Consider the following 26,175-nt stretch of genomic DNA (forward strand, 5'->3'; position numbering starts at 1 on the left):
ATTACAATGCTGACGTTAGAAAAATGTTGTATATAAGAAATAAAAGAAAATGATTAGAGTGCAATAACATTTTTAACCGCGGCAATATTTCAGCATGTTTTGAGGTCCTTATCGTGTTAGCAATTTGACACGCTAGCGCCCCCTGACGGCCCTAATATGTTTTCTGCGCAGTGTGTGTGTTGAACACTTTTTTTAGAGTTTCAAGAGGAGATGGCAGTTATTCGTGCAGCTGGCATTTTTTCCAAGTTTGCGACAAGGAAATATCCCCTGTGGACAGGTATGTAACACGAAACCAATTTATTTATTATTAATTTTACTGAAGAAAATTCATACGGCCCTGGCATAATTTGGTTTCCACAGAGTTTTTGTTACAATTATACTTGATATTAACATTTAGCCTCAAGCTTTAGCAGTCTTTTTCTACCTAAGCTGAGTAAAAAATATTTAAAGTTGTACTGAGAATGGACAGTACAGTCGGTTTTCTATTATTGTAATTAAACTAGTTCGTTAATTGATAGTTAATTGTGTCAAATGACTATTGGTGGCCCTACTTATGACTGTGTAATTTACTTCATTCAGTCTCTTTTGTTAGATACGAAAGAGAATTATCATGTAATGGCTGCTGTGACTGCAAACGGTGTGAACAGTTTGCTTGATTAATTAACTGATCAATGAATCAGTTAATAAAATGCAATGCAAATAATCGCTGACGGCTAACCGATTAGTCTTTTCACTACTCTATCAAGCATGTTTCTAGTTCGTTAAAGGTTTTTCTGTATTTCTCTGTTTCATATTGCTGTGAACTGGACACTCCTGGTTCTTTATGTGATTGCTGTCTGGGTCCTCCTCACTGTCTCCTTCTGCTTCTTCAGGTCACTCCAGCCGAAGTCTCTCGCTGTCTCCCTCATTAGCAGGTAAAGAGGAACCTGATGGCGATTGGGCCATTTAATATAAACTCATGAAGGTGGTCAGATTAATGACTTACTGATGTATGAGACCACTTCCACACAGGTTAGCCAGTATCAGTGTGTGTGGGAACTTACTCTGATGTGTTGTTTACGGAGGTAAACTGTCCTTTCCAGCCTGTAACAATTTTTACAGTCAAATGTTAGCTCAAAACACTTATTTACATATTCACATTTAAAGTAAAAAGTGCCTTGTGGAGCTCCTGTAAACAAACAAAAGTGTTGTGTTTACGTCCAGTGTTGACGCATCAAAAAAGACTGTTTGTATCCTTAAGGTCTAACAGTCCTCAAGTCCCCTTAAAGGCAACAGTTGACTTAAAGGTTGAATGCATTTCCTTGCTCATAAAACATTTTCAAAGGCAGTTTTCTTTTACGTTGTTAAGCCTGTGTTGTTAACATCCGTGTTAACATGGATCACATCACAGATGTATACCAGAATAGGTACCAGACCAAAGACGGCACCTGTTCAGTCCAGTGGGAACTGCACAAATGGTACATATGCCAGAAAAGTCTTTTAGCTTCGGAGTCTACTTCCTGGGTGTGCAGTAAGCAAAGCTTCTTGATGAACATTCATCATGTTTACCGGCTTGCATCTGTTTTGCTGTGTTGCTGAGTATTTCGGCACATTACCATACCTGTAGCTCAGTGGAATAGCAGCACTACGAATGGTAAAACAGGGTAACAGGGTACCTTTTAAAATAGATTTTGGTCTTTCCGGAAGTGTCCGGGCTACTCCAAACACTTTGTGAACATCATCATTGGTGCCATCTGTTGGAACGCACGTAACCTGACTTGTGAAGACCAGCCAGTTACAGTTTGTGAGTTCAGCATCTGCTCGTAACTGTTAGACTTCTGGCCACACACAGGATTGTTGTTGAGGTTTAGTTGCTCTTTAAAAACACGAAATGTTCATTTAGCTGCAGTTCAGCCGTCGACAGGCTGCTTTGTGGGGCCCCCACAGTTCCCTACATGCCCAAGTGTCTTTGAGCGAGGACACCGTTTAAGCGTATTTGTGCTATTTATGCTAATATTCTCCAGGGACAATGTTAAACTAGCACAAATTAGCATAATGCAATACTGGTAGTCCTGTGTCTGACAGTCTCTCATCTTTTGTACTGTTGTCTCCATCAAGCTCGAACACACGTCAGCTGCGAGCTCAAGGATGATGTGGCAGTTATACGACTCAATGATCCAACAGCCAAGGTGTGTGTGTGTGTGTGTGTGTGTGTGTGTGTGTTCATGGAGAGAGAGTGTGAGACAGTACACGCATGTCAGAGAGGGAGAGAGACTCTGTGTGTGACAGTCCTGACTGCTTGTCTCTGTCTCTCACTGACAGATTTGACATGACTAATCAGAGTGTGTGCGTTTGTGCGTGTGTGTTTTGTGTACGTGCAGGTGAACACGCTCTCGGCACAGATGCAGTCGGAGCTGATGGAGCTGATGGGGGAGATCTGGTCAAACAGAGCTGTGAAAAGTGCCGTCTTCATCTCCAGCAAGCCTGGCTGCTTCATCGCCGGGGCAGATATCAAGTACGCTTATTAGAGCTCGAACAGGGATTTCAAATGCTTGCGTGTGTGTGGTCGCTCGTAACACGTTCAGTCATAAGTGTTGAGCGAGTGATTAAACAATGTTTATGTGTTCACCGGCAGTATGATCCAGTCCTGTACGAGCAGTGAGGAGGCCACCCGTCTCTCTCGGGAAGGTCAGAAGATTTTTGAGAAGATTGAAAAGTCTCCCATCCCTTTTGTCGCTGCCATCCATGGCCACTGCCTAGGGGGAGGACTCGAGGTGAGACCGTGTGTGTGAGGCAGGACAAGCCAGATTAGGTGTGAAAAATACTGATTACGTGAACTAAAATTTGACTATTTTGTGTCTTCTCTGTAGCTTGCTTTGGCCTGCCAGTACCGAATCGCCACAAAAAGCAGAAAAACAGTCCTGGGGACACCAGAGGTCATGCTGGGACTGCTGCCCGGAGCAGGCGGCACTCAGAGACTGCCTAAAATGGTATACATACCCACTCTCATATTAATCAGATATTCACTTAATGGCATGAAAGCACAGTCACAGTCTTGCGCTAGTGGCTACAGAGTTACACTAGAGTATATTAAGGTCAAGACCCTCACGTTGGGGGGATATCTTCTCACTCTCGATATCTGCAACCCACTTGTTGTTTGTGTGTGTGTGTGTAGGTGGGTCTCGCTGGAGCGTTTGACATGATGCTGACAGGCAGGAGCATCAGGGCAGATAAAGCCAAGAAGATGGGGCTAGTGCAGCAGCTTGTGCACCCTCTGGGTATGTTCTACGTGTGGCATTTGCTGGGTTTCATCAGAAAGACAGTGTCGTTTTCCTGCTGCGATCATCTGTGGTTTGCTCCTCGAGGAGTGGGTGGGAGGGCATTCAACTCTTGTGTTTGTTTACTTCAGGTCCTGGTCTGAAACCTGCAGAGGAGAGGACCATTGAATACCTTGAGGAAGTCGCAGTGGGCGTGGCCAAGGGAATCGCCAACAAGGAGGTTCTCCTGACGAAAGAGAAGAAGCTCATGCAGAGTAAGTGAAGCTTGCTTCATACTCAATCTTGCTGGACCTCATGACTCACTCGAAGTGGTGCAAAGATGTTCAGTGATCAGTGTGACCAACAGTAATGTGCATTCGGTCAGTAAATCATCTGTTTGGAGGTGATATCCTACCACAGATACCACAAGAAGACAGGGGACAGAAATCTGACCAGCGGAGGTTCAACTTTTGCTCACCGTACTAGACTGTGACCTATACTGGATTTTATAGGCAAATTTCAGTATTTGAGTGCTTAATGATGATTCACTGGCTAATAATTATTTTCTGTAAGGATCTCTTAAGTGCATTGTTAATTAATTGTGACCAAGCTAAAGTATGCACACAACAGGAACTTGACACTGCCCTCTGCTGGATGAAGTATGTAATAACAACACTATTTGCACAGTAGACATACTGTATATTTGCTGTATACTGCAGTAGTTTTTCAAACATGTCATATCCAACACACAACATGATAAACATATTTTCATTCAGTGTGACTTAACTTTTCTGCAGAATAAATAAATGAATGATCGCAAAACCGCCCAGAAAAACAAGATACTCTAGAATTCCACAACTTGCCTGAAAATCATCATGTTTTTAAGTTTTCTTCAGCCTTAAAAAGTAATTCATTAATAGTTCCTATGAATCCCTGTGTAAACTGCAAACAGGAACTGCTCATAGCCAATTCGGCGTATTTTTAATTGTGCCACCTTCCCAAAATATTAACAAAAAAAAAGCATATCTTGTTGAATCACTATCAACATGCACTGACACTACATGTCTGTGACAAGCTCAAGTCATGTGTCTGTCTGTGCAGAGCTGCGGGACACAGTAATGGACCTCGGTCCAGTGAGGAAGCAGATCTACAAGGCCGTCAGAGAGAAGGCCCAGAAAGAGACGAGAGGCCTCTACCCTGCTCCTCTCAAAATCATTGAGGTATGGAGATCGGGAATGGGAGGCACAGGAAGAGAGCAACACATTTCCACATGATGTTGCTCATGTGTTACTCTCTGGTTTGCGTTTGACTGTGCAGTGTGTCCAAACGGGAGAGGAGAAGGGCAGAGAGGCAGGTTATCGGACTGAAGCTGAGGTGAGTTTGGGAAACATAGAAAAATATAACTTGACATCAGTGAATTACTGTTGTTTTCGTCTCCTAAGAGGTGTAAAACATTTTGTAGTAAAAAACAGTGACTGGACACTTACTAGTAATTTAGTCCATAACCGTGATCCCGAGACTTGCTTGCATCTGCTAAGTTAAGTCTATTTTTGCTTCTTACACAGAACTTTGGGAGACTGGCAGTGACTTCAGAGTCCAAAGCTCTGATTGGCCTTCATCATGGTCAGGTGTTTTGTAAGAAGAACCACTTTGGGAGCCCAGAGAAGGAAGTAAAGTAGGTAGCTGTAGACAGGAGTGGCATATTGTTGAGAACATCCCAAACGTTTGCTTTATTAAGACACCTGCACAACGTGTTTTGTGTGTCAGGAGGCTGGCGATACTGGGTGCAGGGCTGATGGGTACTGGAATAGCCCAGGCATCAATAGAGAAAGGCCTGACCACCATCCTAAAGGACACGACAATGGAGAGCATCAGCAGTGGACATGAAAAGGTCTATAACAGGTAAGATGCCCACGCTAACAGCAAGTGGCTTTCACACAACAGCTCAAAAAGAAACAAAATGGGATTCTCTTCAAGGTTTTATTTTTAAAAAGTCCCGTGTTTGTTTGCAGCCTCAACACTAAGGTGAAGAAGGGAGCCTTGACCTCAATGGAGCGTGACGTCACACTATCCAATCTCTCGGTTCAGTGTGACTACTCTGGTTTCGAGTCTGCAGACATGGTGATAGAGGCCGTGTTCGAGGACATTGACCTTAAACACAAAGTCCTCAAAGAGGTGGAGGCGGTGAGTATGATCTCAGGCTCTGGAGCTTCTCTTGGAAATCTTTCAGTTTGGGAGTTTTGGACAGACAAATCATGTAGTACCCTCCTCAGCCACCACCAAATTCACTTGAATTCATGTCCTGGTAAATTAAATTTATGTTGGAGGGTATTTACCTTCTCTCTTCATCCACAGGTAACACCTCCCCACTGCATTTTTGTCTCCAACACTTCATGTTTGCCCATCAAGGACATCGCTGCTGCCAGCAAGCGCCCTGAAAAGGTCAGGCATACCCACTCCACACATTTGCATTCATCACTCAAGCTGCAAAAATATCTTGTACTGTGCAGCGTGCAAAATGTTCCATTTCCACCATGCAAGCAAGTGTCAACTTAGCTTATTAAAAAACCACTTTGCTGACTAAACCGTGTGTGTGCGCGTGTGCGTGCACATGCAGGTGATTGGCATGCACTATTTCTCCCCGGTGGACAAGATGCGATTGCTGGAGATCGTCACCACAGATAAGACATCTGAAGACACCTTGGCCTCTGCTGTCAGCGTGGGCCTCAAACAGGGCAAGACCGTCATCGTTGTCAGGGTGAGAGCAGCTTTGTAAAGGGTGCTTAAAGCAACATTTTGTTTCCATCTCACAGCGTATTGTTGTGTTAATGTTTTGTTGTGTTTGTCTTCATGTGCCTGAACCACAGGATGGGGTGGGTTTTTACACCACTCGCTGCTTGTTTTTCATGTTTTCAGAGGCTATAAGAATATTTCAGGTAAGCAAACTTATGCACCACAACACTCTGACGCCTCTAACATTTTAAATTTTGGAACACGTAAAGTTAGTGGGATGGATGTGCATTGTTTGGGGTTTGAACAGCATGAGATTATGCAGCATCTTGGAAAAGTGTGCTCTCCGAGGCAAATACATGCTCTAATGTATCCACAAGTGACAGAATACGGGTCTTGCTCCTGCCAGCTCTCTACAGCTAAAACACACCACTTGTGGATTTGATTTTTCTAAAGATTTTCTCCACATGTGTCCAACTGACTTCAAAGTGACCCCCGTTTTGTTTCACAGGAAGGTGTGAGGATAAAGGAAATGGACACGCTGGTAGAAAGCATTGGCTTTCCCTTCGGCGCGTCGACGTTGGTCGATGAAATTGGTATTGATGTCATAGCACATGTGTCACAGGTATTGTTGTCTGGCTATTGGCTACTGCAAGATGTATTCAAGTTGTGTAGTTGTATTCTCATGGTCTGCCCCTGAATGCAACCCACACGGTGTAAGGAGCTGTGTATTGTGTCTTATCAAGGATCATTTTAAGAAAGAGATTTGTTTCGTGAGTTACCAGTATGATGCTTTACACTGCTGTTGGTGTGTGTGCATCCATGTAGGCTATTACCAAGGCCCACGGTTCTCGTTCTGAGGGAGGAAACATGGATATACTCAAGACCCTTCTGGAGAGAGGCTTTAAGGGTAAAACTTTGATGATAAACTATGGTTTTTAATTTCTTATGTATTAATCCATACCACTAATGTGTAATTAAAAGGTTCAGCTCAGCACACGACCCTCTTGCCAAGCCCTGGCACTCAGTGAGTCTGATATGTGTTTACTATCACAGGTCGTAAATCTGGGAAAGGCTTCTATATCTATGGAAAAGGAAAGAAAGACAAGACTGTGAATCCTGAAGTTGATGAAATCCTAAGGAAATACAAAGTGACAGCTCCTCCTGCAGTGTAAGACAACATGTCCCGGTCAGATCTACTCCTCGCGCCGAACTTTCTCTCTAAACACAATCGTGTGTGTTTGTTGCAGTTCCTCAGGCTCTGACCTCCGTCTCCGGATATTATCTCGCTTTGTCAATGAGGCGGTTCTGTGTCTTCAGGAGGGAATAATAAGAAACCCAGTAGAGGGAGACATCGGAGCTGTGTTTGGAGTGGGCTTCCCTCCCTGCCATGGTGGTAAGTCTTATATTTAAACACACACACACACACCCATCATGAACCAGAGGCATACATTTGAAGGGCAGCTTTTTTTGCTGCTCGAGAGTTGGTTGTCACTGATCATTCAAATCAAAATTCAATCCACGAGTCTTCTAAAATTGCAGCTTTCTCTGGGCTGTCCATTCAGGTCCATTCAGGTATGTCGACACCTTCGGTGCAGAGCGCCTCGTGAGCATCATGAGGCGATTCGAGGATGTTTATGGAGACCCGTTCACACCTTGCCAGCTCCTACTGGACAAGGCCAAAGACCCCAGCAAGAAGTTTCACAACTGATCCAAAGGGGAGAGAGACTTAAAAACTTGTTAAGCTGTATGTCTTTTTATGGAGAAGAGGACCTCAGTTGAGAAGAGCTTTGACAACGGGATGTGACTTGGCAAGATAAGTTGGTCTGCTGAAGGAATACACTGTAGTTTTCTTTCTTTTTCTTTTTTTATTCTGTATTTCACTGATAGTTCCTTAATCTCATGGCTGTCCAGTGAGTCCATTTCGCTCCAATACTACACACAAGCTTTGGCCAATTCCCAGTGACACTGGTCGCCATGTTGTATCTTTTTCATATCCGTCTATGAATCAGTCTTAAGCTTGTGGTTCATCTTGTAACTGCCTGGTTTAGTTCAAAATGTAAAACTCTACACATCATGTTTAATTCCTTCTATACTACAACCAGTGCAGTGAAATGCTTGAGCTGTGTACCTGGAATAAGATACATTTATTCAGACTTACATACTTAAGATGTATATTTATACTTCTCTGCTGCTGTGGCTGCAACTAGGAGCTGTTTTATTTTCTTTCAGTGCAATAACAAGTAAATCTCACAATCTCCCGTCTGGAGCTCTACACATCCACAAGATAAAAAAAAAAGCAAATAGCTTGATTTTCATTACATTTCTATTTATTCCATATTCTCTTATTTATTTCTTCATCACTCTTCTTGCAGTGGCCTTGTAGTTACAGGATCACAGAGAAAGAGATGTCGTGAGAAACATTTTGGGAAAACATGCCATCAGTCAGCGGCCTTTGAGCCAGCTGCAACCTGTCCAGTTTTTGGAATGTTGCGGAATTTAACGAGGATTATTTCAGACGTGACGAGAGAGCAGCAGCTTGTATGGCAGCAAAAGAATCACAGACATTTACTACAACATAAATGTTCACAGTTATCTGGCTAACTTGGATGATTTTGCCCCTTTAAAATAACCCTTGTTTGTAGCTGAGGCTACAGTCCCAGGTTATGTAACATTCACTGTCACAAGGTCCTGTCTGAACAAACGGTTTGTATCCCTGTTAAAGCTGGATGTATGTGTAGAACTCATTCCATCCCTCCACCTGCTGATGTCTGGATTCGGTCTGGTACAACATTTTTAATCACTCAGGTCATTTTGTTGCTCAGGTTTTAAATTTCTGTATTTTCAGCCACATTTTGTTCCCATTTAAATAATTCAGGATTGCTTAGTTAGGGTTAGTTTAGAGGTGTTTATTTAACTGTAGATAAATATATATAGTTGCTTTATGGGCCTCCTTTCCTTAAATTTTCAGTGGAGTTTACTGTGTGTTTTGTTTTTACGGGACGGGTTACTTTCAGGCAGTCATCAGTGTGACAGTGTGTGCGTTTTCTGTCTGGTGGTGTGTAATGAAGTGAGAACAAATAGCTGCTGTTTGTCAACATTTTACTTAGTGCTAACTTCCCTTATTATTACGCATGGCTAATCCAGCACATGCTGATTATGTGTTCTGAGGTACATTTTGAGAACTCTATTCTGAGGAAGATCATAAATGACAACACATCTGTGTATCCCACTACAGACCAAAGCACATCTTGTGTTTCCCTTAAAGGAAATGTTAACAAAAAGCACAAAATTGCCATACAAACTGTCATACAGAATACTGTATGTTCAGAGATGGTTCAGTGGATGACTGATCAGTACCTGAAACTCAGTAATTACTCAAATGGTGCTTATGACTTTCAGACTTTCTGCATTTTCCTTTTTTTTATTCAGCCTAGTCTAGAGAGACAGAGACAGATGCAGAAGGCTGTGGTGTTGTTACATGTCCTGCTGGTCGACCTTATAAGGATGTAAATCCCTTTATTTTAGCACTAACCTTTTACTGTCCTGTATGCAATATGTAAAAACTGCAGAAATTCTGTTCATTTGCCAAAAATATTTTTTATGTAAAATGAAGGCATGTTTTCCTCTTAAATCAGATTTTCCGTGGGACCAACTTTAGCTGTCTCGAAGCACGAAGATGTGTTGTGGTTGGCTATCTGCCTCACAGACAAACTGAAAAAGGGCTCTTTCATCATGTAGCTCTCTGTCGTAGTCATTTGTTAGTAAACTAGTCCCAGTCTGGGATTCACACAGGAAATATGCAGTCAGTCAAGTGTCAGTTCTATAGTTTGACCACAAGGTGACGCGGTTTCCTTTAGCAAAGTCTCAGCTTGAGTCATTCAGGCTCAGCGGCCGGTTGGTCACAGTGGAAGGCACATTCAGGAGGGCTCAGCAGCCAACAGGCACATTATCAGGACAGTGTGTGTGTGTGCATGTGTGTGTGTGTTAGATCTTGGGCCTCCAGCCCTGTATGAACTGTGTGATCTTGGTGACATGGAGTCGGCTCAGGTGGAAGTCATGTGACAGGATGTCCTCAGTCAGCTGCACCAGGAGGCTGCCGTCGATTCGCTCCCTCTGAAACACGGCCACCGCTGCCTCCGATAGGCCGATGAAACGCAGGCAGGCCGACACTTCCTCCAATGACAGCACAGACAGGTCAGCAGGAGGCCGCCAGGTGGGGTCAGGGGGCGAGGACATTCCTTCAGTGACCCCTGTGGACGTCCCACCGCCCTCGGCACCCCTGGAGGACTCTGTTGGGGGATTGGCAGCGGGCTCAGGCGAGGGACAGGGTGACTGGCGGTTGAAAGGGTTCAGCGCCCCAAAGGGAGCAAATCGACTCTGTGGAGGTGGCGGCCTCAGACGGGGTCCGGAGCAGGTGAAGGAGTCTACCCACGGCTCTGCCCAGGTGGCCTGTGCTGGCTGAGGATTGGCTGTGCTGTTTGCGGGGATGGCAGAGACTGGCTCAGGACTGGCAGGGTTAGGGGCCGGGCAATCTGCCCAGGAACACGGGTAACAGTAGAGGGAAGCATTTGGAGAAGGCGAGCAGCTGGAACAGAGCAGGAGAAAGTGACAGCAGTCAGCATGGCTCAAAATATCAAGACATTTAATATGAAATCATACACAAATTAACACATTTTTCTTATCATATTCCCATATCAACAAGTCATTTATTCAGTGATTAGCCATCCATGGGCAAGACGATCAGTGTTCAGTTGGTTGTGATCTGCAACTACGACACTAGATGGCGCCAAATACCACACTCCAGACCTTTAAGGAATTTGTTGTCCCAGCTGGCTTGAAGTCTGAGGTGCTAATGAGCAGCTAATAAACCAGGGTTTGTTAAGACTGTCTTCTCAATTGCCATATGCAAGGTAGTGGATAAACTTTACTTCAGATTTAGTGTCATTTTAATCCACAAATTAATGCATATAGCACATGTGAGCTCCACTGCAAACGTAAGCAAAGTTGTGTAAAATATTTTGAGCTGCACGAAATCTAAACCCGAAGGCATGGAAAGACGTGAGAAAGAAGTGAGTTTACCAGATTAGAGGCTCAAGGCTACATTAACTACTGCCAGCATAACACACCCAAATGCTCAACCAAACTGTCAGTGATGAGGCTGCATTGTGGAGGTCTTGACAAGAACGTGCCAGTGTAATAAAAAAAGATCTCGATCTAGTAGAGAGATCATCTTCCTGGTTGTACCATGAAGCACATCCAAAGCAAAACGCTGACAGCACCAGAAAAGGCTGACAGTCCTCTCAGTGACTACACTAGTAGGTCCAAATAAATGTGACATGTGTTGGATGCCTCCATTTTGAGTGAAAACTCAACATTCACAGTATACCTGTCCTGAAGTCCAGAGGAGTAGAAGGAAAGGTTGGGTCTCGGGGAGGAGGAGGTTTTGGGGAAGCGAGGTGGGACCGGAGGACTGGGGGCCGGACTGGAGATGGAGCCTCCTTTAGAGCAGCGAGGGGGAACCGGAGGAGCGATCAAGTAGCGACACTCCTCTCTCACCTACACACAAGCACACACACACACACACACAGAGAAAAATGAGAGCTACAACAGCAAAAAAAAGTTAACTCCTCAAACTTGACTCGTCAGGAGGATTTGTGTGTGTGTGTGTGTGTGTGCTGGCTTGTGCTCAGTAAATGTCAAACTTGGTGACCTTTAAACCTCAAACAAACTCCCTCATACACAGTGGCAGCCTCCTCTCTCTCTCACACACACACACACACACACACAGTGTCTTGGCAGGCTAAATATCAGGGAATGAAGAATGCTGTGTGAGGCAGGGTATAATCCAGCTGCATAGCAGACATCAACACCCACACACCCTTTCTGCACTGCTGCTAGCTTCCATCACTTCAAGTTACTTTAGCAAAACAAGCGTGATAATATTCCCCTCACACACACACACACACACACACACACACACACTGCAAACACTAACATGTGAACACTAATGGTGAATAAATAGATCGAAAAGGTTAAAAAGAAGCCACAACAATCTGACAAACAAACTTCAGTCACACATCGCATATCACACATTCCACTTTAGCAATGTTAAAGGAATATTCCACAACCTTCCCCATATGTTTAATAACAGGTGCCTCTTTCTATCACCAAGGGTTACATTAATGTTACAAGCACATGTTGTTTATGAAAGCTTCCCCTTGTGCAGCTTACATTCTTGCTCTTCTTACTCAGTAGGTAGTGGAAAAGAAGGTCCGGGTCATTTTCAATCAATAGAAGAAGGAGAGGATGGACACCATGAAAGCTATTTTCAAATCCAATTCATTCAAGTAGTCTAGACTGAGTTGTAAGTGCCTTGCCTCTATAAGAAAAGCTATCCAGGTACCTGTTTATAGCTTAAAATACAGATAGGAGATAGGAGCAAAGCTACTGTAGTCTGTGCTACTTTTCCCTGTTTTATATGACTGATAAATTATATGAAATTGAATATTTTTCATTTTGATCTGATGCTGTTCAGAAAAAGTGATTTAAAAAATGCCACCTTGGTCTCCAGGGAACATGTGATCGGCCATTTTCACTTTTTATATTAGAAACATCAACACATTTATTTATAATGAAAGCCACTGTGAACCTAAACTCTAGTTACACATACCCATGAAGAATAGAAGGCACTGCCCCACCCTGAACAAATGTTGGATGAGCTGGCACAAGCAGATAAAAACATAGTGCCACCTAGAGAAAGTAAAACGTCATGTCATGTGCATCAAGTGCAGTGCTGAAACAAAACCCACAGGAGCAAAAGTATTACGATGAATTATTTCAATCTGGTTTGGCTGTTGCTTTGTGGCCACATTATTGTTTTCCAACATACAGAACACATGCACCTGCATCCTTGGTGTTGACATATGTATGCATGTGACGTGAGTGTATGACAGCCTTTCCAGGAAATCAGTGTGCATGCGCATGTGTGTGTGTGCGTGTGTGTAAATGTGGTCAGTGAGGTTTAAAAGCTGTAATATATGAATAATTCAAACCAAGCATCCTGACTTTTAACAACAGGATGCTGCTGTGGACAGAAAAGAAGGACGAGAGACTGAAGGGCAACAAGACGGACACGAGGCAAAGATAGAAACTCACAGCATCAGATTTTGGAGGTACAGGTGGTGGGGTAGACACCCTTGTCAACACGGTACCAAGAGAACCGTCCAATGAGGAAGACGAATGGAAGGAGATGAGGTTTGGTTCCTTCCCTAAGCCCTCTGCATTCTGATTGGTCCAGAGTTCCTCATAAGGGATTTCCTCACTGGTCCTCATTTCGGCCTCAGTCCACTCAGGAGTCACGTACTCCCGCTCCTCACCTGGTCCCTCACCCAGCCGCTCCCCAAGAGAGTCCCTGCAGCGCTGCGATAGGCTGTCCGAAACCCCACCCCCATACCCGCACATGGAGAGGCGCTGCAGTGCTGGTGCCAAGGAGTCCTGACCCGACACACACATGCGAGAGCGCCGCGGGCTCACGCACTCCTCCGTCATACACTCCAGCTCTGGCCGGGTTTCTCTAACAGCACGAGAGTAGGCATCTGGGTCGAAAGCATGTCGCAGTAGGAGGCTCTCCAACGCCGCCGTGTGGACAGAGGCCTCGGCCACGTTGAACCGGGGCATGCATCGTAACAGCAGGAAGTGGGAGGGGGAGACTTCCTGTCGGCGGAGCACCAAGCAGAGCACCACCGTCTTGCTGACGATGTTGAGCAGCTTGTATCGGTGGCCCTCTCGGACCGCGTGGCGGTCGTAGAGGTTTCGCGGTGGTCGCGAAGGCACAGACACATTGACAGGGAGGCGAACCCTCTCGATGATGCTGCGCACAGTGTGCTCCCCTCCCAGCATGCCTTGCTCCAGAGGGGAGCGTGTGCAAAAGCGTCCACGGCAGCCGAAGGGCAGGCTGACGCTCTGATTGGTGCGATGGTTCATACAGACCAGGCAGGGAGTTTTGCCTGAGGAGGTGGAGATAGAAAGCTGATTTAAGATTTACATTCATCTTCTGTTTAATAACACTTGCACTCAGTCGGCCCTGAAAAACGACTTGCATGTAGGCTGGAATGGAGGAATGAATTTCTCATCCCACACAGTATTGACAGTATTGATAGGATTTCACTGATTCCTTTTTCCTAATTCTCATACGCATGAAAAGCCACACAAATAGAACTCCCAGTAACATTTAACCCAACAGTGTGGCCTTACTTACTTCTAGGAGTCTTTCCCAGGCGTCTAAGGAGCGCGCTCAGTCCCGTCTTTTCCTTAGAGGGTGTGGCACAGAGAAGCTCCGCCTTCCCCATGAGTGACAGCTCATCTCCAGCCTGCAGGGTGAAGCTGTAGGGCTCACTGTCCTCACTGAACTCCCCTGAAACCACCTGCAGCACACGCACGTATGGATGTGTGGGGCAGAAGCTTTAAGTTAGATAAGTTACTCAAAAGCTATGAAACAGCTCAGGAAGGCAGACAAAATGCAATGCAGCAATACAATAAAAAAGCCGACATGGTAAAGAAGCATATGTGTGTCTGTAACAAACACAAACCTTGACGCTAAAAGTGATCGTCTCCATGACGAAGACCCGGTCAGGGAAGACTCCAGCAACTTCCTCCACACTGGAAAAATACTGGACCGGATCCCTGACGTCTCGGTCTTCATCCAACAACTTGAACTTCCCTACGGAGAAGATGGAGGCAGGACAACAGATGAGGAGGATGAAGGAGGTTCGAGTAGGGAGGCACAATGATGGAAGCAGGAAGAGGAAGTAAGGTGGGAAAGAAAGTGAAGGAAAGCACAGAAGAAGAATGAAGTAGGGGGGAACCCACAGGAAAAAAGAGGATGAAGTAAAGAGGGGAAAAGTGAGGCGAAGAAGAGGAGTAAAAGAAACAAACGGAAAGAGGAAGAGCTGTTTTTGTTCTGTCTTTCTTTTTACTTTTTGCCTCCCCACAGTCTGACTGCAAAAACACACACACACACACACACACACACACACACACGTCCCCAGTGGACACAGTTTGGAGGAGAAGAATACAAAGACACCTCCGTGACCTGTGACCTGGCACCAGCTCCTGGCCAATCAACAGGAGACAGGGTTGGCATGGCAACCAATAAAGGAACCCCATTCTCACGCAGAGCAGAGACACATCACCATGGAGACACTCACACATACACTCGCACACGCACACACACACACACACACACACTCTCTCTCTCTTTCACTCTTTCTTTCCCCAGCTCATCCCCTCCTCCGTCTGTAAGCGTTTCACACTCGTGCGCTCCAGTCGGCTAAATGTGTTTGTGTTTCCGTGTTCTTCAAATGTTTTCGGTTAGTTCCACTTTTTGAACAGAACCTTTCCAGGAACACACAAAAAATCAGCCTCGTTAAAATCACATTATCCTTTGCTGTTATTTCCAAGTCAACTGAATTGCATTTAACTGCTATAACCCTCGAAGGATCTCTGCTCTTTCCCGCAGAGTCAAAGTGTTTGTGCGAGTGAGGGAATGAGAGATGAGAAAGTTTTTGTGTCTGCGAGGCAGAGCGGAATACCAAACTCCAACATCCTCCTCGCCAGCACCTCCCTCCTTTTCTCCCCCTCCATCTTTTTCCTCCACCCCCCACCTTCCAATTCAAACTGAGCTTCCACCCACCAAGCACCACCAGCAAGTGCTACTTGTCAACACAACCCACTACCCCCCCTTTACAAAAAAAAAAAATGTGACAGACTGAGGATGAGTTTGAATTTAATCAGGTTTACCACTATGCCAAACAAAACCACAGCTCCATTATTCAGGAAACTCAGCTAGAGGGGAAACCAACAACACTGAGACGTAACAACATATTAACAAGCTGCAATTCCTCTGTGAGAAAACGCTGTCCTAAGAAATAAAAACAGAATCACTCTGAGGCTTTTTAAACCCCCCCCCCCTCCACACACACACACACACACACACACACCAGGCTTTTGGCAGCTAGTTCCACATTACACGGGTGGCTGTGGCGCCACTTGTTTCGCTGAAACCAATTCATTCAGCTTTTCTGTCCTCCACCCTCCTTCAGTCATCCTTGCCTCTCACTGACGGACAGAGGAGGATCCAGACAGAGAGAGAGAGAGAGAGGGGATGAGAAGGAGGGAGCATCCTGTTGTCCAGCCCCAGGGGGGGAAACCTATATTGCTCTCCTCCTAAGCTTATTTAGACTTCCTGTATGAAGTCATCACACAGACATTAGTTCATCACTGGCGATGGCCTCTGATTCAACAACAGCTCACCTGTCAGATTTAAAGAGACACAGAAGTTAGTCCTGAAAGTATGCATATATTTAAATTGGCTTTGCTGGCTGGCTTTTTATTTCTTGGCTGCCAGAATTCATTGTTAAAATGGATATCAACAGAAGCGTTGGGTTGATGTAATGCTGCGGGGTCTAGCAACAGACACGTCAAACCCATACAGGAGGCTATAAATCGTATCCTATCACCTCTGCTGCCGTAAGACTAAGACAGCACTTAACAAAATTAATTAATCCTCCTACTATAGTAAAACCAAAACAGCTCCTGTTTACTCAGTACATCCGTGTTACATTAATTTGTTAGAACTCTTTTCTGAGAGTACTTGGACTCTGCGCTGCTAATGTTGCCAGCGTTGGCGGTCACAGGCTTCCGATGCGAAATGCTGAAATGTTTAAAAGGACAATGATCTCAACACACACACACACACACACACACACACACACACCCCTCCCACCCAAGTGTTCCTTCATTCTTTGGAAAATGAGCCTGAGAGGCGGCAGTAGTGCGAGGTGACATCAGCAGTCCATCAGTGAAGGAAACAACGAAGAGGAGGCATTAGGATCCAGTTACACAGCGAATGATGTGACCGATCAGGCAGTCAATGGGATTGTGGAGACTGAGCTCCGGTGAGGTCATGATGACTGGACTCATTCAGCAGGAAGACGACAGGTCAGCGGACAGGAGGAGTCAGGGAGGGTCACATCTACAGCAGCTGGTTGGTCGAGTAAATGCGGGCTGTAGTGAGCGTTTTTTGTCCGTTAGGGTTTGACGTTTTGTACAATCATTACAGCATGTTTAGGAGAAAATGCTTATTAAATTCAGTCTTAACTATCTGATTTTTATGATTCCATGCAGTTTTCACAGTTTGTGTGTCTACTGTATTGGAGTTAATTTATTAACCCTTTCAAGTACAGTTTCCCCCTTTTGTTCACTTTAAGTAGCTTTAAGGTGGTCGAAATCTTACTCTGCACTGTCTTCTCATTGGAAACTTTAGGATCTCCTGATTTTTCTGTAGGCTGGAACAAAGTCTGACGGTGCAGCATGAGTTTGTACTGACTGGCTCAAGATAAAAGCTTAAAGAAGATAAACGGCAGGGGAATTTCTACTGTCTGACATGCACGCCTTTTGAGAGGAAGTAAATCTACCAAGAAAGGTTCCAGTCATCCCTAGTGGGGTCTGAACTTAACAAACAACTGAACAGACTAGGACGACTGTGAGAAACTCGTTCACCTTCTCCCTAAAGAAATCTTTCTTGATTCTGGGAGCTAATATTTTGATTCTGTGTTATGTTGGACTTGAAAAGGTCTTAGCTTTTGAATGTTATCTGCCAGTTTCACGATACCAACGAATAAGAGATGGTTCCGCTGTTTTATCTGAACTGGACTAAGACAAGTTCTTATCAACTTGGTTCTAGTAGGAATAAAGTATTCAACTTTAACTTCCTGTCATCTGGCTTAAGAGTTTATCTTTAGAGCTTGATGACCAAATGTATTTTGGAAAAAGTTTTTCCCGCAACAAAAATAGATCAAGTGGAAAATCTTGTCCTTGAGAGCCCTGATCCAAAATGGACATTTTAGGGGAAATTTTGTATTTTTATAGCAAAGACAACATTTTAACTGACTTTTAAGACAGTTTGTGCAAACTACTGTAGAAATGCAGTGTGTGTGTGCGTGCGTGCGTGCGTGCGTGTGTGTGTGTGTGTGTGCGTGCTTACCCTGGTACTGCAGAGGAATGTCTATCTTGGGTCCAATGACGTAGTGTCCCTCCTCCAAGCTGTGGGCAGTCACTGTGGTCCACTGCCGACAGGAGTGTAACAGCACAACATCCTCCTCTGACAGACCTTCCACACATTCACCTGGAACACACACACACACACACACAAATCAACACATAGAAATGGATTCAGAATGAACACATAGTGTGCCGTCAAAAAATCGACAACAAGTTTTTAATTTCTAAGGTCACAATAAGAAGCTCAGCAAGAGAAAACACTTAAACACTCACCCCCCAACACACACACACACACACACACACACACACACTCAGGATTCTGTGTCCGTAATTACCACCATCAATGACGGTTCACCACCCCTAACCTATTCATCAGGACCCCGCTATGCAACTGGCAACCCACTATTACACAGCCCCCATACACACACACTCACACACAGCTTTCACTAGAGCCATCATGTCGCACAACAGCATTGATTTCTGCTGAAAGCACAGCAGTACAATTCAATCACAAAACACACACACACACATACACACACCGCTCACGCTCATAGACACACACAGATCACATGGATGCACATCTTTTTGCTCTCGTTGCTGATGGATAGCTGTTACTACCAAACCTTTTGGGCTAACGATCATACTGATGGATGGGCTGAATACAAACACGGGAAAGATGATGACAGACTGCAGAAATATAAAGGATCCCCTGAAAGGATAATTATCAGCAGAGGAAATTAGGCTTGATACTCAACTCTAATATCTGTATGTCTCAGATCAGTGGACATGTCAAAGGTCTTATGGCACGACAGTTCACCCAAAAAGACAAACTATCCCTGGTGGTCATCGAGATGTGTATCACAGAAGTTGCTCATGCCATCAGACAAAATGGTGCTGAATGTAAAAAACGAGGTCAGTGAAAGGGAGTCAAATGCCCGATTGATCAAAAGCTTACACTATAAATTGGTTTGGTTTTCCTCCGTAGGATTTATTTCACACAGTGAGGTGTGAAATTTCTTGGTAAATGGGAATATATAAGTACAACCTGCAATACCACACAGAAGAACATAAAAAATAATGTAGAATGGCACATTTTAAAGTGCTGTGGTTTTGAATATGTTTTTTAAGTATTATGCAGGTAATAATAGTGTGGGATCACATTAACCAGTCTCTCTCAAGAGGTGACACACTGTTGTTGTTTGCTGTTAATATGAAATGAAGGAAGAGAAAGCTTTTGCATGAAACGCTGACATCACGGCCTGTTGTAAATAACTAACCACCATCTGGGTTGGCTGACTGTGCAAACAAACAGGCGTCCGTGGGGTGACTGCAGCGCGGTTAATAAACACCTACGGGTGCCCGTCTGTCAGTACGATCCACACGCGCGCAGCCAGAAATAAGGTGCGTAATTTTCGGGGACCATGACACGACTCGGGTGCGCGCCTTAAAGTCCACGAAGTAAAGTTGGAGGTTTTCCTCCTCGTCACTGCTCGTTAGTATGCACCACATTCACCGACAGATTACAGCATTTACATATGAAAAGAATTGAGCAGTACTTCAGCAACACAACAGACACTTTGTGGCTTTCCGGGCCTCGCTGGACTGGAACAACTTTGGCCATGACACCCATCGACCGTTCCCAGAGTAAAGACACCAAATCTGGTGGATCTGACTATCATATTGACGGCGGCAAAAGCTAAAACACATAACCAGACAACCGAAAACAAATGTTACATAATGAGTCCCTTATGCTAGTGTGTGTTGGTGTGAACCAGATAAGTCGGTGTCCGAGAATACATGCTGCAGCGGGATCAAGTTAGCTAGATTTCATTAAAAAGATAACGGAAATACGGCGATGTTGGTTTCAAAATAAGAGCAGCTGTGCCAGTCACTACAACTCGTTGATCTATTCCATACTTTGTTCCCATAAAAGTACAGTGGCTTCAGCAATGTTTTGTCAAATAAGACCAATGATATACAGCATGTTATCTAATCCAATAAAGCAAATCTGTCTTTTTTGAATTTTGACCAATGGTTCATTTTAGAAGAACCTTCATTTGATGACTGTATAATACGCTGTACCGCAATGTGTCTGCCACAATTAAAAAGTGGTGCTACTACTCTAAAGCACATCTGAGACATCATACATTTACATCTTTGATTAAAGCAATTTCTGCTGTCTGTCCCGTAAAGAAAGGGTTCACTCGGAGCCAGAGGCTTGTTATCTAATTAATCTGTTAAAGTAATTTAGCATATAATAATACATAATTATACTATAATACAAGCCCATAAAACAGTTATAGTCTCTAATGTCCAAGTGTCAGTGGGTATTTAAGATCACTAGTCTCTCTGGTTGGTAAACATGATAACAGCGTGGACAGTTTAATGAATGGCCTTTCAGGAATTATCAGTTGTCGAGGTTACTCTCTAAACTACTGATAATTGATTACATTTATTTATTCTATTATGTTAAAGCTTAATTCAACACAATTTTCTTCCTCTTTATAAAATCAGACCGTGACAAAGTTAAGGGTTTATTATGAAAGTTTTGACCGGAAGCCGCGCTTTTCCCTGTCAATTTTGACACCATTAAAATGCTCTTAGTAAATTTTTACACTCCTTCTTACGTCCCGGCGTCGTTATACTCACAAAACCTCGCACAAGCACACTTTCCTCGATGAAAGTTTTACTTTTTTTTCGTAACCTGACAGGAAACATGTATTTATTGTTATTTTTCATCAATACTGTTAGGCTATCTTAACTCTGGTGACAGGAGACGACGGAGGAACGTTTCAGTTAAGCTAGCAGGTGTCAAAAGAACACAACAGTGCGAAAAGTTTAAACGGACTTGCTGGAGGTCGAGACACCCGGTGAAAGTTGTCTCTTACCGTGGGCCAAGCGGACCAGAGTGGGCAGACGGAACTTGCTGACCACCGCGTCCAACGGCAGCGCCAACGGGCTCCAAGTGATCTCCGACAGGCTCGCCGACAACTTCTCCATCCTCCCGGGTCATCACGGTACCGCAGATAATGGTGATGATGACAGCGAAGGTAACGACGGTGGTGTTAGCGGTGTTGAAGGCGATGAAGCGGGGGAGGGTGATGGTGATGGTATAATGTCCAAGAGTTTCGCCATGTTTGAATGTGGGAAAAGAGGGAGCGCAGTCACAGTCGGTGCGCACGAGCGGTGGGAGGGAGCGCGAGCCCTTCTCTCTTTCTCCCTGTGTGTCGTTCAGGATTTCTCCACCACCCCCACGCTGAGGCTACACCACCAGCACAGGCAAACTCAGTCAAACTTTGTTGCTGTAGAGTTTCGCGTTTAAATGGAGCTCAAACAGCGAACAGAGCTGTCAAAGAGGCTGCCACCTGCCTTCCCATGCTTGCTTTTTGATTGCCCGTCCCATGTCTTCGTGTTTTTAGCCATCTTTTATGACACCACTTCATAATAATCTGAGGTGTGTAGCCACCTACACCCTGCCTGGATAGATGCAGGGACTTTTTAGGCTTTTAGGATTTCGCAACCCTTTTTTTGGCCTTCTGTGTAGGATTATTTTAAGATCCCATTGTTTTCATGAGCCCAGCAAATACAGAATTTGGCAGTTTCGAGATGAAAGGTATCAAATACTTTTACTCAAATAATATAGTCAAAAACACATTTTTAAGGTGCAGGACTTTGGTGCAGATTTGCTGCCTTTTAAAGGAAATTAATGCATTTAATTGCTGCATTATGTTAATGTCACAGCTATTGATTCCTTGCACAAAACCAATAATGAGCCAAAATGATTCATTGCAGTGGTTCCCAACCTGGGGAATGGGACTCGTCCATGAGTTCAAAAACTGAGCTTGAGGGTTGTAAGGTAATTTACATGACAGGATGGAAGAGAAAACGTACTTCTGCTACACAAATTCAGTATTTTGTATACTGTTGTAAACTTTCACCTCCTCAAGACCAGAAAAGTTAAAGAACCACTGGATCAAACTACCAACAGAGTGCTGTGGTTAATATTAACCCGACTTTGGCAAACAACATTAAGCTGCTACTTAGAGCTTAATGTATCAACAAAAACATCATAACAGTGAATTGGACTGGGCTGTCTGTACTCATATACAGTACCTAAAGGCATTATTTTCTGTGATCATTTAAGCACATTTTGTTTTGTTTTTTTAGCTTTCATAAAGAAAATCTAAATTATAGGCAAAACATTTTCTATGGGGGATATAGCCAAGACAGCTCCCTCAGACATTTTTTTTTAATGACGCAGGATAATGTTAGAACAAATTCCTAAACGCCTACACACCAGACCAGCATTTCATCCCTCCTGTCAAAAGCAATTGGTTCATCTCAGTTCGAAGAGAGCGACTCCACAAAGGACAGTTGACGTCACCAACAGACAGAGTTGTAGAGGTTTCTAGTTGTGGTAGAGTACTAAAAATATGTTAGATATGTTTGGAGGCACCTAAACCTGTTGCTGACCCCAACAGTTTAGTTTTAACACAACTAATGGGAAGCCACAGAGATCCGGTTGTCTAAAAGACTTTATCTGCTATGTGGTTTCTAACTATGCTGAAACAAGACAACTTTTCTACATGTTCAGAAACTAGAATTGACATATTGATTTCAAACCATTGTTAAAACAATTGCTTTGCTATAATAATAGACATAACACAACTGAAGTATTGACACTGTTCATATCAGGCCAATCACTACCGTGCATAGAAGTGATGTGGCAGAAGTGGAATCAGTTTATCCATCTCTTCACCCAGCATTAAACTTCTGGCCCCAGGCAAGACTCTGGTCGACCCACTCTCCGTTCAATGAACCATACTGTAAACAGAAACTGATTCATTTGTCATTGACTTTCACCAGCACATCAGTTGTGATGCTACAGTTCTCTGTGCCACAGCCCAGAGCGAGCAGTTTGTAACAATATAACTGATGTTAAGTACACCACTGAAAATTGGAGTGTACTATTCAAATTATCTAATGTAAAAAGAATAGTGTGGAGTGTGTCTACACTCACTGAACACCAAATATGCTTGTGTTTATGGTTTATTCTGGATGTTCAGTTAGTTTAAATGTAAATCCAAACTGTGATTCATTAGCTATTAATAGCTCATTCATTCTGGATATGACAAACACTGAAGTAAAATAGGATAAATGTCAAAAAGACCATATAGTCTGGGCTGAACCAACCAAAGAGCTTTAAACAGCCGATTAGAATGGATTTAGTTATTTATCATTGTTTACTTCTGCCTTAAACAGCTGATATACCACTGAGCATGACAACATCAGGAGCTTTTGAACTCTCATTATTTGTATTAAAAATCAACTCAGCTAGTGTTTAAAAGTCCCCAATCCAAACTGTATTGACTATAAGATATAAGTATAAATCATAATTCTAAACCAGGAGGCATCCCTGACAATGTAGAAACACATGCAATATTCTTACTAAAATATAAAACATTTATGTATATGCACCATTTTTGGCCTGTTTTTTTTCTTTTTTATTTACAACATTTTGTCAACAGCTTTATGGATCAAGAAATCTCATGTGGCATTACTTCATGTAAAGCCACAATAAGACACAAGTAAGAAAGGACAACGATGAAATGACAAACATGTTGGATAGCAACTTTATTCGTTCCATATTAACAAAAATTATATTATGAAGCTGGTCTTGCGGACTGAGACGATGGCATTATTTCACAGCAGGTGGAAAGGCGGTCAGCATGGAGGAATACTCAATGGGCTGGCTCTGCAAAAAGAGAGGACCACAGAAGAAGACACATTTAAAGATCCAGTGTGTGGGATTTAGCAGAGAGGTTGCTAACACCTAAATATCCTTCATCTCACCCTCCCCTACAGTGGCTGCTAAAAACTCACAAAGAAAAAAACCCCCCAAAAAAGAACAAAAAAATAAAACCCTCTTGGGAACCACCATTTCGTTTGTCCATTCTGTGCCACTATGGAAGCATGGCGGTGCAACATGATAGATATGAAAGACTCATTCCAAAGAAGAATCTTACTTTCAGGTGATTACAGACTAATGAAGATTATGAATAATATATCAGTTTTCTGCCCCCCCCAAAACATCTGCAAGTTCTGTCTGCATTAGGCATCTGTCAGTGAGAGGAAAACACATGTAGTTGCACAACATCTCACAATCTGATACTTTGACTTTTTTTTCCCCCCTCCAGCATATCTCATGTTCGCCGCTACTGCAAGCTCATTCCACTTGGCTTGTGATGACATGAGATGGATTACATAACCACTCTCGAACCTGTGTTTAAAATTAAGTTTACTTTACTAGTTTATTACTTTAACCTATATTGACATGACACAGTAGATTGTGGACAATGTATCTCAATTACCTCAAAACCTTGGTGCCTCTGGTAATAATGTTTGCTCTCTTCACACTTTTAAATCACAGGCATACATACAGGCACAAGCATACTGCAGACATGCCAAAACGGACTGTTACATATAATCATATAATTCAAATGACAGATAAATTAGTTGAATTCTAATTTTGCCATAAATCAGTTCTGCTCATTGATTTGCAACATTGGCTTGCACACAATGGCTTAATACCCTCAGAGATCAGGGGTCATTAGAAAGATGTCTAGCAATGGTATGAATAGCAGTGCAAAATCTGTTGGTAGACAAACTTATATCGGCTGATGTTAATCATTGCCCAACCCCTCTTTGTATAGTATGCATTAACAAAATGTTACTTACTGTCCTTCACTGCCTTCTTGCCTGGAATAAAAAGAAACAGACACCAGTATTAGTCACATCAACCCAAATCACTGAGACACTGTGCTTTTAAATTACATCCAAGTAACTACAGCTGCAACTGTTTGTACTCACATTTATTCAGCCTAATTTATATCACGGATGATCACAGTATTTTGTGTTATTACTCCACATTCAATTTATATTACATGGTACAGCTACGTTTTCAACATATAAAACAAAGCAGAAAGTCTTGAACTTACCCCCAAAGGAAAGTTTATAGTACACGACGGTCATGATGCCAAGGCCAACCCACATCTCCTGGTATGCCTTTGTGTAGTATGGGTTCATCTTGCTCCACCAGCTTGCAAACATGCGCCCAGCCATCTGTGAGAGACAGCAACAACATGGTCTCAAAACAGTGTTCATGCACTTGGTCAATGCAACAGTTTATTTCAACAAAGGCATGACTGTCTTGAAAATCAGAACACCTAGCCAGTGCCATGTAATATCTATATTAAGAAAGCCTACAACAACGCCAAGTCTAAGAAAATGGTTCTTTCAGTCAGGCAGTGTTGTTACTCAACATGAAATTAACTTAATTAACTTAGTAAAGTAGCTGGTCTCAGAGTGCTGCTGTCACCGTCAGCTCTGTCAGGCCTAGCTAACGACTTTGGCCACAGGGAAGAACTGAAATATGAGTTAAAATAGCAACATTTCACTGATTCGCTGAACATTTACTCTCAGAGGGATAAGAGTCATCGCATTTCACTTGACATATTCAATAACTCACCTTGATGTAATTGTAATGTAACGTCGTTGGCTAATGCTAACGTTACTGCTAACATTACAACCTCGATTCTACCAAAGTCAGCGTTTAACAATAAATGTTCGCAAGTCACTCAGACGGAGGAAGAGAACGTGTACGTGCAGACATTTAGACGATATCGATATTGCGTTCATCTGACTTTACCGGGCATCTACTTTAATCAATGAATGGCTCCCGACTAGCGTATTAGTTCCTTCTCTGCTGTACAATTAGGAAAGAACGCTAACTAGCCTTAGCAAGAAGCTAGCTAGATAGCTGAGTGAGTACACCTGCAAATATACCACACAAACGTAGTAGCTGGTCGTGTTAGCTTCGTTTTTAATTGCCCGCGCGAGCTAACAACGTATTTTCTGCTGTTATTAAATAAGTGCAAAGGCTTGTGTTACCTTTTTGTTTGTCACGCTGTGAAGGGAAGGTCAAGAGAGCCGCTACTGCTAAACGTCAAAGTCGTGAGGGGAAACGTCTTCTTCTACGTTTAATTGTGTAGTATTCATTCATATTTTGGTATGTAGCGCCACCAAATGGAAGTACATGAATACTTATTTTGATACCTGTGCAGCTATGTTTTGGCTCCACCTGGAG

The 26,175-nt window shown here is 43.4% G+C and overlaps 4 protein-coding genes across 4 annotated transcripts in view; 2 read left to right on the forward strand and 2 right to left on the reverse strand.

Annotated features, from left to right (window-relative positions):
- The first annotated feature begins 124 nt into the window (after positions 1–124).
- On the forward strand, positions 125–8,284 carry hadhaa (hydroxyacyl-CoA dehydrogenase trifunctional multienzyme complex subunit alpha a). The gene is made up of 21 exons (XM_046372264.1): positions 125–277; positions 873–914; positions 2,098–2,168; positions 2,361–2,494; positions 2,615–2,753; positions 2,850–2,969; positions 3,155–3,257; positions 3,389–3,511; positions 4,338–4,456; positions 4,554–4,610; positions 4,802–4,911; positions 5,004–5,138; positions 5,249–5,420; positions 5,592–5,678; positions 5,854–5,994; positions 6,104–6,172; positions 6,478–6,591; positions 6,795–6,876; positions 7,023–7,137; positions 7,217–7,362; positions 7,532–8,284. The coding sequence occupies exons 1-21, from the start codon at positions 211–213 to the stop codon at positions 7,675–7,677; spliced, it is 2,292 nt and encodes a 763-aa protein (XP_046228220.1). The 5' UTR covers positions 125–210; the 3' UTR covers positions 7,678–8,284.
- gareml (GRB2 associated, regulator of MAPK1-like) lies at positions 8,278–21,055 on the reverse strand. The gene is made up of 7 exons (XM_046372265.1): positions 20,918–21,055; positions 18,013–18,153; positions 14,558–14,688; positions 14,227–14,392; positions 13,125–13,975; positions 11,356–11,525; positions 8,278–10,554 (listed from the first exon to the last, which is right to left on the reverse strand). The coding sequence occupies exons 1-7, from the start codon at positions 21,027–21,029 to the stop codon at positions 9,954–9,956; spliced, it is 2,172 nt and encodes a 723-aa protein (XP_046228221.1). The 5' UTR covers positions 21,030–21,055; the 3' UTR covers positions 8,278–9,953.
- The window catches only part of LOC124050106 (nesprin-2), a 76,008-nt gene continuing 70,762 nt past the window's right edge, over positions 20,930–26,175 (forward strand). The window contains exon 1 of the mRNA XM_046372239.1: positions 20,930–21,079. The gene's annotated coding sequence lies outside the window, so the exon portion shown is untranslated. The remainder of the gene's footprint in view (positions 21,080–26,175) is intronic.
- atp5mj (ATP synthase membrane subunit j) lies at positions 23,649–26,114 on the reverse strand. Its single transcript, XM_046372273.1, has 4 exons — positions 25,980–26,114; positions 25,028–25,151; positions 24,768–24,788; positions 23,649–23,784 (listed from the first exon to the last, which is right to left on the reverse strand). Exons 2-4 carry the CDS (start codon positions 25,149–25,151, stop codon positions 23,771–23,773), a joined length of 159 nt encoding a protein of 52 aa, XP_046228229.1. The 5' UTR covers positions 25,980–26,114; the 3' UTR covers positions 23,649–23,770.

Source organism: Scatophagus argus, chromosome 19 (genome assembly GCF_020382885.2).
Source record: "Scatophagus argus isolate fScaArg1 chromosome 19, fScaArg1.pri, whole genome shotgun sequence".
Classification (NCBI taxonomy): Eukaryota; Metazoa; Chordata; class Actinopteri; family Scatophagidae; genus Scatophagus; species Scatophagus argus.

Bases quoted from the DNA above. Each gene is read 5' to 3' on its own strand.
- atp5mj (XM_046372273.1), bottom strand. From the start codon at position 25,151: ATGGCTGGGCGCATGTTTGCAAGCTGGTGGAGCAAGATGAACCCATAC. The intron at 24,789-25,027 runs GTAAGTTCAAGA...TTTTTATTCCAG, and splicing joins CTATAAACTTTCCTTTGGGG to GCAAGAAGGCAGTGAAGGAC.
- gareml (XM_046372265.1), bottom strand. From the start codon at position 21,029: ATGGAGAAGTTGTCGGCGAGCCTGTCGGAGATCACTTGGAGCCCGTTG. The intron at 18,154-20,917 runs GTAAGAGACAAC...TGTGTGTTCCAG, and splicing joins TCTGGTCCGCTTGGCCCACG to GTGAATGTGTGGAAGGTCTG. The intron at 11,526-13,124 runs GTGAGTTTCTAT...GCTTGTGTGTAG, and splicing joins TACCTCCAAAATCTGATGCT to GTGAGAGAGGAGTGTCGCTA.
- hadhaa (XM_046372264.1), top strand. From the start codon at position 211: ATGGCAGTTATTCGTGCAGCTGGCATTTTTTCCAAGTTTGCGACAAGG. The intron at 6,592-6,794 runs GTATTGTTGTCT...GCATCCATGTAG, and splicing joins TCATAGCACATGTGTCACAG to GCTATTACCAAGGCCCACGG. The intron at 7,138-7,216 runs GTAAGACAACAT...TGTTTGTTGCAG, and splicing joins GTGACAGCTCCTCCTGCAGT to TTCCTCAGGCTCTGACCTCC.